The sequence below is a fragment of the Equus quagga genome, unplaced genomic scaffold (assembly GCF_021613505.1).
Source record: "Equus quagga isolate Etosha38 unplaced genomic scaffold, UCLA_HA_Equagga_1.0 73442_RagTag, whole genome shotgun sequence".
Classification (NCBI taxonomy): domain Eukaryota; kingdom Metazoa; phylum Chordata; class Mammalia; order Perissodactyla; family Equidae; genus Equus; species Equus quagga.
This window is the reverse complement of record NW_025802777.1, coordinates 10353415-10371533: the sequence shown is the minus strand read 5'-3', so window position 1 is coordinate 10371533 and position 18119 is coordinate 10353415. Positions and strand designations below refer to the sequence as shown.

General features: G+C 53.1%; 1 protein-coding gene across 1 annotated transcript; it reads right to left on the bottom strand.

Annotated features, from left to right (window-relative positions):
- Nucleotides 1–4237: 4237 nt before the first annotated feature.
- LOC124234400 (cilia- and flagella-associated protein 298) lies at nucleotides 4238–15854 on the bottom strand. The gene is made up of 7 exons (XM_046651760.1): nucleotides 15448–15854; nucleotides 12883–13050; nucleotides 11013–11080; nucleotides 7093–7251; nucleotides 6089–6220; nucleotides 4809–4904; nucleotides 4238–4539 (listed from the first exon to the last, which is right to left on the bottom strand). The coding sequence occupies exons 1-7, from the start codon at nucleotides 15584–15586 to the stop codon at nucleotides 4429–4431; spliced, it is 873 nt and encodes a 290-aa protein (XP_046507716.1). The 5' UTR covers nucleotides 15587–15854; the 3' UTR covers nucleotides 4238–4428.
- Between the last annotated feature and the right edge of the window lie 2265 nt (nucleotides 15855–18119).

Genomic DNA, 18119 nt, shown 5'->3' with positions numbered 1-18119 from the left:
AGTGAAATGTAAATTACCTCTAGCCACGCCAAGAGTTTTTGGGCCTGGAAACAGTTGTGAGAGACGGTGGACATCTGTTCACAAGAGCTGCGTTCATTTTGGGAAGGTCTGGGGGTTCGACTCAGAGAGCTCTCCGTTCAGGGGTTTTGACTTGCAAGTTAACGCCCTTAGTTGTTTTATCTCTGCCTCTTTTATTTTACGATCACAAGTGATGTCATAACGTAGGATTCTGACAGCAAGAGCTTTGAGTGTGTGTTGTATTCTGCTAATTTACCACTAAACCACACAGCTGCTCTGAGCCTATGGGATTCGTTCCAGCACAAGGCAAATAGGATAACAAGAAAGGAGAGCTCACAAGAATAATGCTGCTATTCTATCTGCCTACTTTGTTTGGGGTGGGGAGTCAGGGGGGAGCCCACGGTAAACAGGCAGGGAGGGGGAAAGAGAGGAGGCCCGTGTGGACCACATTTATTGCATCATAGTCATGTCACCCACTCATACACGGGGTTCGTCATGTTTGAAAATGATGTGGCAGATGCAGGAGCAGAGAGAGGGGCACCAACGCCGTTCTCACGCTCATTAGCCTTGTGCTTGGGGCCACCTGGATAAGCGGAGCATGATGGCCTCTCTCGGTGAGCCAAGAAAAAACATTGACATGTGCTCTGTACCTTAGGCCGATGTGCCAAGCGCACTCAGTAGAAGGTTAAGGAAAAGGCAGTGACACAACCATGGTCGTGTGGCTGCTGGGCTGCACGGCCACCCAACACAGCTGCTTGTCGGATCAGTGACTCAGGCGACAAAACTACAAACGGGGTTTTGGGCACTTTTCATTCTGCATTTCGTGACAATGCTGGCTCAGGTGGTCTGTTGGAATCGTGGCTCACTGCTGGAACAGGCTGTCGCTTCCTTGGTCTGAATGCATAGAATTCAGTCTTGTCAAACTAGTGATGGACCAGGACTTGGCCTGCGGGAATTCCTTCATCCACTAATCTCTGAACCCATGCGAATGTGACCCAAAATCCTCTGGGCAAAGAATCCTAGGACTCATGCGTGTGGGGCCTGGAAGCAGATTGGGGGTCTCTCCTCTAGCTGGGACACCTCCCCGACTCTTTCTGTAATCGCTTGGGGCAGCAGGGTGACCTCAGAGCTGAGCCAGGTGTCTGTCTGCTTCCAGCCTTTCAAGGGGGCGCTCAGGCATCCTCCCCCTTTTGGTGGTTGGTGGGCCACAGCTGTCCCAGGACCCACAGCCCATCACCGTTGCCTTAGACATTGAGATAACGGAAGGCTGCCACCCCACCCTAGGGCGCGCTCTCCTCTGGGCCCTTCCCAGACGTGTGTTCTGTGGATGTTCACTAGCGCGTGGTTTAGTATCCACATCAGGTATGAACAGGAACGAGGTCGAGTTCACAGCAGACTCTGGGGCCAGCAGGTGGGTTTTCAGATGCTCCACCTCGAGCAAATGAACCTGTCTGGGCTTTGGTTTCCTCGTTTGTGAAATGACAACAATACTGGCTTCTTCCTAATTTGGCTGTTGTGAGATGTAAATAAGAAAATATACTTACGGCTCTTAGTACATCTGTCTGGGAAACAGCAGGTATAAATGCTGGCTGCCGTTACCGCAACATCTGGCGTTGATCTTTGCCTGGGGATGGACCACATCTCTCCTGAGCTCTCTCTGGGGCCCGGGGGCCTTTCAGCCACGTGGAGCGACGACTCCAGGGATCCTGTGGTGATCAGAGCCTGGTGGCGGTGGTTGTGACACTTTGTGAGAGAATCTGGCAGCACTCAGACCCCTCAAGGCTCCTGTGCTCTAAGCCTGTGGCGGTTAATTTCAAGCTTGATGGCGCATTCTTCGCAGAGCAGTCCCCAAGGAACGAGGTGATCCTGTGGCAGAAACCCTGCCCAGTGTTTCAGTTTGCTGGTCGAAAGTGTTTTAGGAGGTGTCAGATTTTATTACCAGCATTCCTGGGCTCCATGAAATAACCTATGAGAAGACAGCTTATGTAAAAGGACAAAGCCACAGACCCTGATTGGCACTGTACAGACGACAGGTGCTTCGTTTCCTTTCGAGATTGATCCAAAGATGTACCGGATAAAAATAAAGTAACACCAAGACCACATACTTATGCTGATCCATAGCCTGCCATTTGGCAAGATGACTTCTGCTGATAAACTGATTTCTTGGGAAGTCCTGAGCAGGTCCTGGTGTGGCCTCTTGGCTCTACCATCACTAGGGATGTGACCACAGAGTAGTCAGGTCACCTGTCTGAGGTCACCACCACCTTCCTCAGTAGGTGGAAGTGAATTAACCCACATAAGAACAGTGGGCACCGAGCGGCCCCAGTGACTGCTCGTCTCTCTTTGCTTTGGTGGCTGTAAGAGACGCTCCATCCGAACGAGAGAGCTCGTGGCTTTGAGGCAAAGAAGGGCAGGCAGGGCGGACTGTTCCCTTTACACGAGTATTCAGTAAAGGAGTGTGCGTGATGCTAGGAATCTAGTGATTTCTACACTCAGAAGTGAGCGGCCCTTTGGCTAAGAACTTCTGCTGATTACATGAAGCAATGGGGTAACTATCACGGCCACATAAGGCATTAACATCCCACTGAGACAATGAGAATTCCTAATGACATGGAAACAGTGGATCCTAAGAAGCTGTACTGCGATCACGTGGCCTGACTGACGTTTTCTGCCAGTCTAGCCTGGATGTAATGCACATACACCACACACCGATCAAGGCGGGTGCTCCTCAAATACAGGCATGGGGTCTTAGTGCAAACTGCAGGTCATCCAGGGACAAAAAGTTTTCATGGAGACAATTAAAATTACAATGAAAGTAAAAGAGAAAATAGATACAAATTTGATTTTACAAAATTTGGCAACCAACCAAAAGTAAGGGATGTTTAGTTGCTACAACCCGCTTTAGGAAACCCTGATTTGAGAACAGCAAAAATCCAAGTAGTCAGCTCAGGGGCAGCCGCCCTAAGCAACTGGGAGATGGTGGGGAGGCAAGGGGAGAGGCAGAAGGTTCTGGGGGAACTTGTGTAGGGTGCTGGGGTCCTTTCTGCTCTCCAGAGGGACTAGCCTGCCAGGAGCTCACGTCCTCCCCTTGAGTGGAGGGCAGAGTCTCAGGGAGTCTTGCTGTGGTGTCCCAACTTCTATTTCCTCTGACCCAGGAAGATGGGCAGAGGGAGAAGAGGTCCGTCCCCACCCCTCACAATGGGACCAGGTCTGGGAACCAAGCAGCGGGTCCTGGCCCCACCCCCAGGGAAGGCTGCCCCTCAGCAGGTGGAAACTGTACCCACGCTGCCTCCTCTTGCTCCCACAGCTCCATCTTTGTGGCTGTGGTGGAAGCTTGGACACCACGGGGGACGAGGAGCAGTGGACACAGGAAGACCAGAGCAGGGCAAGTCCCTGTCACTTCACATTTCCTCAGGGCCAGCACGCTGAGCTCCAACTGGGAGAACAGTATTTTACAGAGCAAAAGTCAAGCAGGACAAGATTCCTAGGCCACCGCTGCTGCACAGGCGTTCTGGGAGACGGACTAAGCTACTGAAGTGTCAGGGGTGTGCAGATGATGAGCTGGAGTGTCCTGGAAACCCAGTCAGGCTGACGGGGCACGGAGTGTGTCCTGTGGCCGGATGGTCACCAAGCCAAACAAGGCGCCTGAGCTGGACCCCACCACCAGCCTCAGACAAACGTCCGCACACTGAGGGCTGTGGGCTGAGCCCACAGGGATAACCAGCCGTCACCAGGGTCTGCATTCATTTTCAGGAAAAGCCTGGAACCTGCAGAAGAATGTGTTCAGTTTCAAAGTTAGACTAGTTTGGCCACCCAACTTCCATCACAGGTGGAGGGCCAGGGTAGTCAGGCACCGACCGGGACGTGAACTTCACTGTCCAGGCTGGGAGACGCCAGGCTGCGGTGAGACCCTTCGGCGGGTTTTCAGAAGCCTCGGAAACAAGACTGAGAACAGAGTTCTGCAGCGGGTCCAAGGACACTGCGGGACAAGAAGGCGCCTGGCGGCCTCTAGTGGCCACTGACGGCCAAGTTTACAGCAGACACTTGACTTGCTGTGGAGGATGCGTACAATCAATTTCCTCCCATACGACAGCCGTCGTGAGGACATAAAATAATCAGGAAGAAAAACATGTTTGCAACCGCATCATTAGTATTTTGTCAAAGAAAAACCTCAAATACTAAACAATTGTCATGAAATAAAAATTCAGGCAGATTCTTTGGAGGATATATTTATTAAGTTCTAAAACCTTGAATAACTTTTATTTTAAAAATTCAAACGAAAAGAAAAACTAGGAAAACCAGAAACGACAGCATCTTCCACAGAGGGTGGTGGGTGTCCTTCTTAGTTCTTCTTCTTTTGCCTGAAGAAAGGAGAGCGAATAGTTCCGAAAGCTTCGACAGCCGCGACCTTCATTTTGGCCTCCACTTGATGTCTTTCACCCCGTGGAAATGTCTTTTCAGAGCGGTGTTGTCCGCCCACGGGGAATTTAAACAGGAGTCGTCATCATTTTCTTCCAGTTTCTGGAAATAGATGTGTTTTACTCAGGAAGGCGTTTCAGGAAAGTGTTTTGCAGCATAAAGAGACTGAAGCGAGAGCCAGGACCCTCCCCCGCCCACCTGCCCAGGCCCTCGTGCAGGGGGATGCCTGGCAGGGCACTAGTGGCCCTGGGGAGGCTGAGGCTCTAGGAAGCGCCCCCTGACATCTTGTAGATGTCACCACCCCCAACGGCCCCGGTGCCCTCGGATCAGGCATGGGGTGAAGGTCCCAGGCCCCGTCTGTCGCCCGATACCTTGAGTTCCTCCTGTCTCCTGTGATAATGCAGCATCAGCTGTTTCTGCTCCTCACTGCTAATAATGGGCTCTCGGGCAGGAGCTCCCTGTCCCCTCTGAAAAGATGAGGGAAGAGCAAACTGTGGACTAAGGCATTCCTCTAGCGATAAGCCAGGAAGTCACAGAGAATGTGTCACAACCAACTTCGCCAACTGCTAAAGATAAACCATCACCCACTTCCGGTCACCCAGAGGGACTCACCAGCAGAGTCTTGGGCGTCAGCAGCCCCTGGCTCTGGGCCCTCACGGTGGATGGAGCCCAGAGGCTGCACGATGCCGTTCCCCAGTCAGCCACCGCACGTCCAGTGGGGAAGGACAGAGAATCACGGAGGACCCTGTTTCCCCAAATTACGGAGTGCTGCCTTAAGAGAGAGCACGCAGCCAAAGCAGCCTCACAGATACTCGGCTCAACATCACACCCGTGAACTCTCCAACGCTCCCTCCCCACTCCCAGAGTATCAGCACTTTGAAAAACGTGAAATCAGTGTGTTTTTTCATTTCAAGAAACATTGTTAGTTACTTGTAGCTCTTTTCTTTTTTTTTTTTGGTGAGGAAGATTCACCCTGAGCTAACAACTGTTGCCAACCTGCCTCTTTTTTCCCCTCTCCAAAGCCCCAGTACATAGTTGTATATCCTAGGGGTAGGTCATTCCAGTTCTTCTATGTGGGATGCCACCAGAGCATGGCCTGATGAGTGGTACGAGGTCTGTGCCCAGGATTTGAACCAGTGAACCCTGGGCCGTCAAAGTGGAGCACGTGAACTTAACCACTTGGCCATGGGGTTGGCTCCTTCCTCTTTTTTTGCTTGAGGAAGACTAGCCCTGAGCTAACATCTGTGCCAAGCTTCCTCTATTCTGTACATGGGTCGCCACCTCGGCACGGCTGAGGAGTGGTGTATGTCCTTATCCAGGATCCCAACCCGCGAACCCCAGTTGCTGAAGCGGAGCACATGAACTTAACCACTAAGCCACAGGGCTGGCCTCCTTGTAGCTCTGTTTTTAAAGTTAACATGGCATATTCCCCTTCTGCCCAAATTAAAACAAACTCCAGATATTGTCAATCAATTCATATTTTCTTCCCATTTTGGCTGGTGCATAAAGAGGATAGTTTTATTTTAAGCCTGGACCAACAGGCTTAAGTATTTGCACAAGGAGTTTAAATCTTTCAGATTTATTGTAGATTTTTATCAGTTGCAAAGTGAATGACAAAAACTAGTGACGTGTTAAAAGCAAAAGTACTTACCTGCTGAATCTTGACGATAATTTTGGTTTTTTCGTTTTTGCCCACGTAGTCTGAAAGCTTCTTTGTTCTTCTTAACTCCTTGGCTGCCCACCACAGCTGGGCCTCCGATTCTTCAATGACACTGAGTCCTGCCTGGGGCCACGGTAAGGACCACTTTGGGGTTATCAGGCCACTGCCACAGGGGTGGGCCCACCCCAGGTGCGGAGCCTGGCTGGTGCCCTCCCAGTGCAGACGTCCAGCATCCTGCACTGCCTGCCCTCTCTGAGTCCCCATGGGCAGTACAGACACCCCCACCTACTCAAAGCCCTGGCTCATTTTAGTACCCTCCCTGCTAGTTTCAGCTCACGCCCGGCTTCGTTGACTTCCTGCTCTGGGCAGGGGCCAGTACCCTATCTCGTTTGCACCCGCATCTGTAACACCAGGTGCCTCTTGGATGGAGTTTCAGGATACTCGCCAGGGGACAACAGTGGAATCCTGCTGGGTTTTTAAATACAGGCAGAATGGGGCTGTTTGATTGCTTTTGCATATTCCACCTATATAATTAAGAGAGCTCAGAGAAACAGACCCTGTCTGACAGGATAAGGAACAAATGAGAACAACAAAGGAAAATGGAACATACAGGTAGGAAAACAACAGGAAGTAAGAGGTAAGCCTGGATCACAAAATTCCACGCAGAGGGACCAACACCTTTGGGTAGAAAGAGGCACAGATTAGGTTCCTGGCTTTCCAGTGGCCAAAGGACATGGGAATGTTTTCAGTTGCCAGAGATGGGCAGCCTCACAAACTTCTCTCCTGCCCTCCATGTGTGTGTGGGCCAAGCCCTTGACCACAAGCACCACCGTCGGGGGCCTCCCCCGAATTCAGAACTCTTCTCGGAGGCACAGCACAACAAGATGGGAAGCCATGGATGAAGCAGAGAGCTCTATCCGGAAGAGGAGGGTCAAATCTGAGGGGCTTTGGCCCTGGGGGGACGGGAACCCACAGAACGCCCGAGAGCCACATACCTGCGTTCCCGACAGGTCCTCTTTATTTTCAAACTCCATCCGGACGGGGTCGTATGGCGGCAGCCCCATGGGATAAACAATCATCACGGCGCCTCGAAGCTGGTCCAAGGCGTCTTTCACCATCTCCGCGGTAACACAGACGCCCGCCTCCACTTGTTTCTGAAAGCGGACAGGCGTCGTTATCCGCGGCAGATCAACTCAACCAGTGCTTAGCGGGTTCCTGTACAAGACCCTCAGCACACCCCGCCAGAGCAACCCCCACGGCCGAGCCGGTGAAGCAGCCTGTGAGCAGCACGGGAGGAGCGCGGTGCAGCGCGGAGCGCCCAGCCAGCGGCAGAGCTGGGAGAGGAGCAGGCAGCGGGGACGGCACCGCGGCGGGGCCTGAGGACACGGCGGAGGGACCGGCTGGGGACGGGAGCAGCGTGCCTCAGGACAAGCAGAAGCCAAGAACAGCAGGGAACAGCCAGCAGGCCTCTCTGCTCGGGGCAGGAGAGAAGACAGTGCGAGACGGGTAGGGGGGAGCTCGTGTCTGAACGGCCGTGAACCGGCGGAGGGGTTTGCGTTTAACGTGGGGTGATGGGCAGCGCCCGGCTTCCCGGGGAAGGAGCTGGGAGAGTCCTCTTGCAGGGGGTGTAAGACCGCCTAGTCGAGGGGAGACCAGGTAGCAGGCTCTATACAATAAAGAATACATCTGATCCTCGTCCCCTGCTCCTGGCACAGAGCTTCGAAACCCCTTGGGATTTCCTGAGTGACGGGAGTGTCTGTTATTCATAAGGAGCCCCATTTGACCACACCTGGGTTTATGCTAATGAGGTGACCCAAGGTGGGCCCTCAGACACTTCCAAGGGAGGAGCTGTACAGGAAGACCAAGCAGCTTACTCGGGGGCTGGAGCTTTCAGGACCAAGGCCCCCCCGCCCCCCTATCACCACCCCTAGGTAAGGAGGCAGGGCTGGGGACGAGTTCAGTCTTGCGGCCAATGATTGAATCAACCGTGCCCACGTAATAAAACTCCGATAAAAATTCCGGAAGTCGAGGTTCAGTGGAATCTCCTGGTTGGAGGACACATCGATGTTCAGGAATGTGGATGCCCGATTCCACGGAGGAGGAGAGGGCAGGGAGGGTCTGCCCCGGCCCCCAGACCGTGCCCCACAGGTCTCTTCCATCTGGCAGTTTCTGAGTTGTGGCCTTCATGAGACAACTATCATAGCAGGTACAGCACCTGCCGAGAGTTCTCTGAGCCATTCCAGTGAATTACTGAACCTGAGGGGGCCGTGGGGGCCTCCGATCTGCAGCCACGTCAGACAGAAAAGCAGCCCACCTGGGGTCTGAAGGAAGGGAAGTCTGGTTGGGGACGTTACCCTTTAACCTGTGGGGTCTGCGCCAACTCTGAGTAGAACCGAATTGTACAGTTGGTGTCTGAACCCGAGGCTATCAGGGGAGCCTGAAAGGAGGAGTTAGACTGAAGACGCATCTCGGGGGCAGACGGCACAGGACCCAACTTAAGGCACACGGTGACAGAGAGGGAAGTGGTGAAGATGGCACCGAGGACCAGCCTGCATAACCGAGACACGGCGGTTCTGTTCATAGAAATGGGAAGTCTGCAGGAAGTGCTTCTGGGGTACCGAGTACGGGGGGGTGGGGGGGAGTCAGGAGTTTAGGTCTAGAAACTTGAGTGTGAGGAGCCGGCTGGACCTTCGGGTAGAAGCACCCAGGAACCAGCTGGGAACTCAGGCTGCAAGTGCAGACAGATGTGAGGCGTGGAGGATGGAGATGTGGGAGACATCTGCAGGGGTGGGGCTCACCTCCGACAGAAGACACACCGCCGAGGGAAAAAGAAAGCAGAGGCCAAGGGGAAAGTCCTTTGACATCACCACATCCGAGGCACGAGCAGCAGCTGAGGGCACTCAGAGAGCTGGGGGCAAGGAGAATGGAGCAGGACGCGGGTGTGGTCAAGGCCGAGGGTCCAGGAGGCAGGCTGAGAAGGGCCTCTGGACGGGCCGTTTCTGGGCAGAAGACGACAGGACCAGGTTCTAAGACCCGGGAGGTCCCGGGCCAGGGGTCTGGCGACACAGTGCAGCCCTCCTTCGGGAGCTCACCAGGAGGGACAGGCTGACCGCAGAGCACTGATGCAGGCTGAGGGAAGAGGCCTGAGCGTGCCCAGAATGGACACGGCCACAGGATGGGAGAGACCAACAACATCACCCCTCTGGGGTTTCCAGAAGAGCCGGGGAGTGGGAGCAGAGGCAGAGACGGGAGATAGCCCCAGGGGGGAGAGACACTGATCTCTCAGTCTCGGGGGAGGGACGAGGACGACACAGGAAGAAGGAGAATCTGCAGGGGACAGAGAGTCGCTGCCACAGCAGGAGGCTGAGCTGCCCATGGGGAGGGCGGGAGGGCAGGAGCCCGAGGGGAGCAGAATGTCTGAGCCAGGCTGCCCGGTCCCCACAGGGGCCCAGAGAGATCAGAGAGCAGGACCCAGGTGGCCCTCCCCAGTGCTCCCAGCACAGGTGGGCGGCAGGTGGGCAGAGGGGCGGCAGGTTAGAGACGAGCAAGGCAGGGGCACCAGGCATTCTGAGCCCGGAGCGTGAGGGCCTGCGGACTGTGAAGAGGCCGGATTGGGGCCAGCTGGGAGGAGGCAGATAAGGGAGGAGGGGTCAGCGGGCAGCCCATGGGGGGTGCGGGGGCAGAGGCACTGGCATGCTGACGAGGGGCAGGGGTGAGGGTGGGAGGCAGGAAGGACGCTGGGCCCTGAGCTAAGAGGGGAGTGTCAGAGTCGGCGTCTGAGACGGAACCGTTCTGAGTAACCCTGAATTACAGTCTGACCGCGGTGGAGACGAATGACACGGAAGGGAGATGAACCCTTGCTTCCGAGAAAATGAGGCGTCCAGCACCCTGGGTGTGACATGGAACCGACATGGATGCCAGAGTCCCAGCTGGGGAAGGAGGACAGGCGGGGCCCGGGGCCTGAAGCTGACGCCCCTCGGGGAGAAGGCGGGAGTCCTGGAGGCCCAGATTTAAACCCTAAACCATGTCCTCCTCTGTACAATGGAGGCAATCCTCCTGCCTGACCCACTCCCAGGGCGGCTTAGGAAACTGTTCTCTAAGGCATACATCCCCACTAAACACAGCAGGTCTTCCCACCAGAGGCATATGCCCCAGGAACGGAGACACGGGACCACGTGAGGGAAGTCTTCCTGCTCGGAGGGCATCACCCCCACCACAATATTACCCACGGAGGGGGCGCCACAGAGTCATCTTCCATAACGGCTCCACCAGATGCCAAGGGCCAGATGCCACGGCTGGAGGGCAGACTCTGAGTGCGGCCTCAGGACACCAGAGATGTCCCAACCATCCTGGACTCCCACTCTCAGCAGAGGTGGGTCCCAGGAAAAGGGGCTCGGTAGACGCCATCGTCCCATCCCCAGGAGCCACACAGTCTGGATATTCCACCGTCTTTTGCTCTCCCAGTGATGCCCCGAGCGATGGAGGTTGAGTCTCCAGCCCAAGGTCATGGGACCAGTCAGGGGGGCCACTGGGGCTCGAACCCTCCATTGCTCGCCCCCCGGCGTCCTGACCACAGGCCAACTGCCTCTGACCCGGTGCAGGGTGTGGAGCCAACGTGGCAGGCCCGGGGAGAAGTCGGCCCGAAGGGGAAGGGAAGCAGTCACATGGGCGTCACAGGTTATTGGTACTACACATGAACCGCATCTACACAGGCCAATGACCTGTGGGGACAGGGAGGAGTCATGAAAAGGAAAAGCCAGGGCCCACCCCAAACAAGGGATGTTTCCCTTGCCACTGGAAGGCTTAAAGAAGAAAAACAGAGCAGAAAAGGCTGGTCGACAGATGACTCCGGAAGCCGTAACTGGAGTCTGTGTTTCAAAGGACAAGCTTGAGAGCATCATTTAAAAAGTCTAACCTTCGATATTATTGCTTTGGCCTCTTCTACAGTCTTCTTTAAAACTTGCTTCATTTTTTCATTTGGAGCTATAAAAACAGAAAAGGGAAGAGGCAGAGAGACAGCCATCTCTAACACGCTTCTTAAACATCCCAGGCCCTCCTGTCTGAGTCGGGGAGTGAGGGGAACGAGAGAAAGGACGAGCGTGGCATTGAGTGAGGGATATAAGAAGCTGGCGTGAGAAGTCGGGTAAGACCTCTTCACGACAGCAGAGAGCGGAGTGTGCTTTATGCAAAGTGGCGAAGGCTACGAGGAACAGGAATAGATGTCACTGGAGAGACAGGGGCTGGCAAGCTTTTTCTGCGAAGCGGCAGAGAGTAAATATTTTGGGTTTTGCAGGTTACACCGTCTCTTGCAGCTACTCGACTCTGTCAGAGCAGCGTGGAATCAGCCACAGACAATAAAACCAATGGGGTGGCTGCATTCCGATAAAGCCTTATTTACAAAAACAGGCGCTGCCCGAATCTGGCCTGTGGCCCACGGCTTGCCCACCCCTAGACAAGAAAAAAAAATAACTTGAAAGTTTGGAAGCAAAAATAGTGGACATGGCATGTCCAAACCTAGGGGAGACGGGGCAAGTTCAAACCTTATATTCTCAATAACAGGATTAACTAGACGTTGAAAATACTAGAAATATAAAATTGTATTAGAATAGAAATGGTTAATTTAAGACAATATTGGTTTAAAGATGAATAGTCAACTGCTAACTGGTTCTTATGGAATCCTACTATTTTTTTTCATTGATGCAATTCCTTCTAAAAAGCAAAGAATCTCTCTCCAAATGAAGAATGAGTTTAGGGATGAAAAGACGTGGAAGATAGCCAACCATTTTCCAGGTTAAAATTCAAAGGAAATGATACTAGAAATTCCTCTTATCTTCAATATTTAAAAAATAGAGGGGCCAGCCTGGTGGCACAGCGGTTAAGTGCACACATTCCGCTTTGGCGGCCTGGGGTTCACTGGTTCGGCTCCCAGGTGTGGACAGGGCACTGCTTGGCAAGCCATGCTGTGGTAGGTGTCTCACGTATAAAGTAGAGGAAGATGGGCACGGATGTTAGCTCAGGGCCAGTCTTCCTCAGCAAAAAGAGGACTGGCGGCAGATGTTAGCTCAGGGCTAATCTTCCTCAAAAAAAAAAAAGAAAAATATATATATATATTTCGAGCGTGTAAAGGCCTTGCGGGGACACCTCTGTATTTCTTTTGCTCCTAACAGTGTTTTAGGGGCATAGTAGATACTTACATGTTTGTTCAATGATTGATTATAGTCTCTCAAATGGAATTTTCTATGCAGGTCAGAAGGGATAAGCTACCAAAAATGGGTTATCATGCTTTTTTCCCTCATGTTCCCCATGATCTACCAGATCCTAAGAGGAGAATAATTTCTTCATGCTCTGACATACACTACGTGCTGTGCACCAGAGAGACGCATGTCCTCAATTCAAGAGGAGACCCCTGGGCTGACATTCATTTCCTTCTTTCACAAGAATCTCTAAACAAGCCCCAGGATCTGCAAACCATAACAAAAATACATTTCCAATGATTATCCCCCCAAAACTATGAGGCTGAAGCACATGAAACGGCTAATCTCCAACACTTATACCTACAAAAATGGTAATTTCATATGGTTCATCTATATATTTAAAAGCTAGCTGCAACTTAGTAAGAGCAAGACAAGTACTTCCTTTATCCACCGAACTCATTCTGGATTAGCAGTTCACCACAAGGAGGTATGTGGTGCAGAATTTTGTAAGTTTGTCCAGAAATACTGAGGTCAATTTTTTAACGTGTTGCTATATTCAGGTATGTGCAGAGAAGAAAAATGCTGGATTACCTTGTCCATTCCTTCGTCCAATATCATCCTTTTTAAACACTGAACCCCCGCTGGGCACACACTTCTCACCCCATTCATCCCTTAGTTTCAGTTCTTCAATCTGGTCATCAGTCAGTCCTTGCATATTAGGAGGGAGAAAGACGCCATGTTCTGCTAATTCTTCCATTTCTTAAAAATAGGAGAAAGTTAGTATGTATTACAATCATCATCATAACACCTTATGCCTTATTAGAGCATAAGCTCCCTAGACGTCAGGGGCCTTGCTCATCAGCCTGCTATTTTATTTAACGAATGCTTAGATATCACTTGCTATGTGCCAGACCTGTCCTTGATCTTTGACGAGTGGTCGCCAGTTCGTCCTAGGTCAACAGAAGCACAGTGGGTTTCAGAGCTTGCCCCTGGGCACAGGCAGCCGGGCGCAGCAGACTCCATGTTCTACTCCTGTGTGCCATGCGGCACTTCCTGGCACTCCGGAGGCAAAGCACAATTCACTGACAGTCCGAATCGTATCTGCCCAGGGCGTTACAGTTTCCCAAGTACATTCACATAGATTATCCCATTTAACTTCACCTTAGGAGGCAGGCAAGACAGTTATCAACATCCCCATCTTCCCTAACGTGAAGCTGTATCATCGGAGGCTTGCTCAGATCACACAGCTACTTTGTGGTGGTGGTTAGTGCCGTCCAGTGGATTCTGACTCCTCCGACCCTGTGGACAGCAGAGTGGAACCCCGCCTGGTCTTTCTGCACCATCCTCTCACCCTCCATATCAGACAATGCTCCACTGCTATTCATAGGGTTTTCACAGCCAATTTTTCCAGAAGTGGGTGGCCAGGTCCTTCTTCCTAGTCTGTCTTAGTCTGGAAGCTCCGCTGAAACCTGTGCACATGGGTGACCCTGCTGGTGTTTGAAATCCCAGTGGCATAGCTTTCAACGTCACAGCAACACACAGCCACCGCAGGAGGACAGCTGACAGACGGGTGGTGTGGTTCCCTGACCAGGACACGAACCCAGACTGCACGGTGAGAGCACCAGATGGTAACCACTAGACCACCAGGGCAGGCTACCCTGCTACTACTTTATATAAATACCTTATAAATAATTTATGTAAATCTGATCAGTGGGGAGGATCTAAGGCAGCTCACACTCTTCCAAAGCGGCAGAGACAGGACAAGACTTTGGTTTTCTAGTATCATGTTCACTATTCAAATGCATGGCTTTACATCTTTCCTATTCCACATATATTCACCCCAAAACGAATCCATATTTTAATCTTGCAAAATTGCTTTTCCTTCCTTCCTTCGCTCCTTCCTTCCATCCCTCCTTCGTGTGAAAGAGGTACCCAGATCGAGGTCTTCCCATAGCACTGTATGAAGACCCCAGGTGGCTTGTCATATACAACACTACGGAACAAACGGTGTAACTAAATGGGATACTTATGGGATATTTATTGCCCCTCTCCCCAGCAGACTGTAAGTCTCGGGGGGCAAGGCCCTGGTCTCATCCATCCTTGTTTCGCTTAGCACAGCACTTGGGCCTGCCTGAATCACAGCTGACACTGGCAACTGTAGAATCAATGAACACATTTTAAGTTCACTCACACGATTCTTAACATTTCACATTTTCAATTGATAATTTTATAGAAAAAGAAGTTGAGCCCCTTTTCTCCTCATATGCTTTAACTTTAAAATAACATTGAAGATTAAGCTTGTTTTGGAATCGGTACATTTTACTAAGAAACTATATGCACGTCTTATAAAGGCAGAACCTGTGACCCTTAAGGCGTTCTCCATGGTACAAAAATCACCTATGATAGTTACAGAAACACTCCATAACATCCTAGGCCACATCTGGAGAATCATGTCAAGGACTGTGCTGTCTATTGCGGTAGCTGCCAGCCGCACTTGACTATTTAAATTCAAACGAAATAAAATAAAAAATGCAGTTCCTCGGTCGTGCTCAACGGCCCCCTGCGGCTGGCGGACACCTCACTGGACAGCCCAAACAGGGCACACTGCCATCGCGGTGGCAAGTTCCACGGGACAGCGCTTCTCTAGAGTGTCGCGAGGAGCGTGGCCTGCGCTGCAACATGAGAAACAGGCTTGTGTTCCCTGGAGAAGGGAAAAGAACATCAAGGCCCTCGCACTGTCGCCCTTGAGGGGCCCTCCCAGAGCTGGGTGCTTCACCCCTGGAAACTGCACCACTTTAGAAGTTTCAGAAGAGTGAATTCACCTTTTTATCGGGGCCAGTGATCGGTCCACCTCTCGCACTTGTTGATGCCACTACACCTGCTCTGCGGCCCAGTCCTTCGGGTCCCTCCTGGTCCCTCCTCCCTCTGCACCCAGTCTGTTTCAGTCTGCGGCTCACAGCGCCCCAAGCCCGGCGCCGAGGCCCGCGCCGCCCCCTCCCATCGCAAGCCCGGTCGCCACAGGTCGTCGCAAAGTGGACCCTCGCCCCTAGCCGGCCCCAGACAGCCTGGCGCATCCCGCCCGCCTTCCTCCGTCCCGGCTGGCCCCGATCCGTGTTCCCTCCAGCGCCCGGCCCGCCCTCTCGCCGCCGGCCGCACCTGAGCAGACGCGCTGCACCTTGAGCCGCGCGTTGTAGACGCGGGCCACCTGCACCGTGAGCTCCTCCAGCTCCGTGCTCCCGGGTGCCTGCAGCAGGAACTGGCTCTCGTCGCCCCGCTTCACGTGCAGCAGAACCATGGCGGCCCCGGAGGCCCCGCCGAGGCGGCGAGGAGGCGAGAAAGGAGGCGCGGCCCGCGGGGACCCGAGCGGCGAACAGCGGCGACCGACCAACCGTTGCCGGGAAACCGGAACCCGCGGCTCGGGCGCCCGCGGTGCGCGGGGAACTGCGCTCGCTCCCGGAAGTGGCTGTTGCCAGGAGCAACAGAGCAACGCGGAGTCTGAGGAGCCGCCAGCTCGAGGTCAGAAGCCGCGGGAGGGGAGGCTGCGGGGCGCGGAGACTCGTAATCCGCTTCCGGAAGCAGGTGCTGCCGAGCAACGAGCCCCACAGCCCGAGGGGCCGCTGGTCCAGGCCCGCCCCTGCCGAGCGGGAGTCGCCGAGGTCCGCCCCCGGAAGTGGCTGTTGTCGGGGCAACTCTCAAACGCAGACCCAGCCACCGGAGGGGAGCGCTGAACGCCAGGGCCGCTCTCCTGGGGCCCGAGGCTCCGCCCAGGGAGGTGGGGCGGGCGCGAGGCACGTTGCTAGGCGACGACCCCCGCCGCTTCTTCCCGCCCCGCTCCTAGTCCGGGCGGCGTTTCCGCCTCCAGCAGCCTCCACTTCCGGAAACGCCTCCCGCGGCTTCCGGCCTGGAAAAGTTCGGAGGGCGAGCTGGGTTTGCTGACCCCTGCTGTCTGTCCGCTATGCTCCGGTTTTCAGCACCGGGCGGCCAAGGAGAGCGGCCGCACTGCTTGTGCGGGCCGATTCGGGCTCGCATGTCTAGGGGAGCTCAAGCGGCTGCTGCCGGAGCGACCCTCCCCGAACTGTCCAGCCAGCCCCCGGCCGACAGACTGCTAGGGAACCGCGGTCGGGCCGGGCGCGGCTGCTTCCCGGCGCCGGCGACACGGCGGCAGATCCAGAGGGCAGGGTTACTGCTGTCATGGAGCTCATGTTCCGGTGTAAGGGACAGGGAAAGCAGAAGTAAACGGATGAGGCAATTCAAGTAGAGATATAAAGAAAACAAAACAGTGACTGGCCTTTTAGATGGGATCGTCAGGGAAGGCCTGCCTTGGGGGCTGGGTAACATTTGCACCGCGTCCTTGACAACAAGGCGCCGGCAAAGCTAAGATAGGGCAAGGCCTCCAGCCCTGGTTTTCTCCTTTCGAAGGGCCCTTGCAGACGAATTGATTTGAATATTAGAAGCAGCCGCTGCTTTGTATTCCTGAAACTTTGGCGCTCTCCATTGAAACTGCATCCCTGGGGGCCCGGGGGCAGCAGTGGAGAAAGTGTGTGACTGTAAGCCTGGAAATGCCCAAAGCCAATCCAGGGCCTCATATGGAGCCTGGTACACTGATACTGGATGGAAGGGGGATGGCTCCCAGGGAGAGACGTGTTTTCCTCTAGTGCTGTTGGGGCAGGGATTACCCAGATCCTGGACCATCAGTACCGTCAGACTGGCAAACGTCTCTCTCCCCAGGGGAGAAAGGGGCCTACTGTGTTCTCTTAGCTGCTGACTGCTCGCCATAACATCATCCCCGTATTTCTCCTGAATCCAATTCCATATTCGCCAAGCCAACTCCTGCTTAAAACTTGGTTTAGAGTATAGCCTTCTAGGCAGTGAGAACCATTTATTCCCAAACTCATGTATGACAGGGTCTCTGGGTATAATTTTTAACAATACGAATGAAGTGTAGAACACCCACGTACGGGCCACCCAGTTTTGTTTAAATGTGTAGTTAATCAGCTGGTAAAGAATCTGCCAAATCGCCACAGATGAAGCCCTTGCAGCACCTTCAATTCTTGTTAGCACTGATGCTTGTCTTTGTAGCCCTCCTAACTGTATTTATTCTTTTACTGCATTCCTTCAGTGTTCTCTTAAGGTCTTTTTCTTCTTCTACCAGCCATGTCTCACCCATTTGTGTGTAGTTTTTTCAAAGTGTAAATAATAATAAATCATGACAAAGCCTGTTGTCTTGCCACCACCCAAGTGGGTTCTGATTTTGAAGACAAAGATGACATCTTGTGCGTTTTGGCTAATTTTCTCTGAATGTTTTAGGTACTGTTGCCTTTCTAGGTTGAAGGGCATCTCATGACCATTTGTATCTGTTGAAGCAATCCAATCGTAAAGAACACTCTGGTCCAGATAACTAAATGGGTCATTCATGATGACTGCTAGATATCAGGCAGCCAGGAAAGAAAAGAGCAAATTTTTACTCTATTGGAAAAAAAAATTTTTTTATGTCCTAACACATTAGAGATACATGAAAGTTCCCACATACCCCTCTCTGGTCTTATTCCCCTCCTCCCCTTCTCCAGAGGTAACTGTTAGCCTGAATTTATCATTCCCATTGCACGGGGTTTTGTTTTGTTTTGTTTTTTGTGAGGAAGATTGGCCCTAAGGTAACATCTGCTGCCAATCTTCCTCTTTTTTTGCTTGAAGAAGATTGTCACTGAGCTAACATCTGTGCCAATCTTCCTCTATTTTGTGTGTGGGATGCCACCACAGCATGGCTTGGTGAGCAATGTGTAGGTCCATGCCCAGGATCCGAACCTGCACAGCCCAGGGTGCTGAAGCAG

Coding starts and splice junctions, on each gene's coding strand:
- LOC124234400 (XM_046651760.1), bottom strand. CDS start 15,586: ATGGTTCTGCTGCACGTGAAGCGGGGCGACGAGAGCCAGTTCCTGCTG. Junction 7,252..11,012: donor CCAAAGCAATAATATCGAAG/GTTAGACTTTTT, acceptor GTCCGCTTTCAG/AAACAAGTGGAGGCGGGCGT. Junction 4,905..6,088: donor TTATCGTCAAGATTCAGCAG/GTAAGTACTTTT, acceptor TCATCTTTTCAG/AGGGGACAGGGAGCTCCTGC.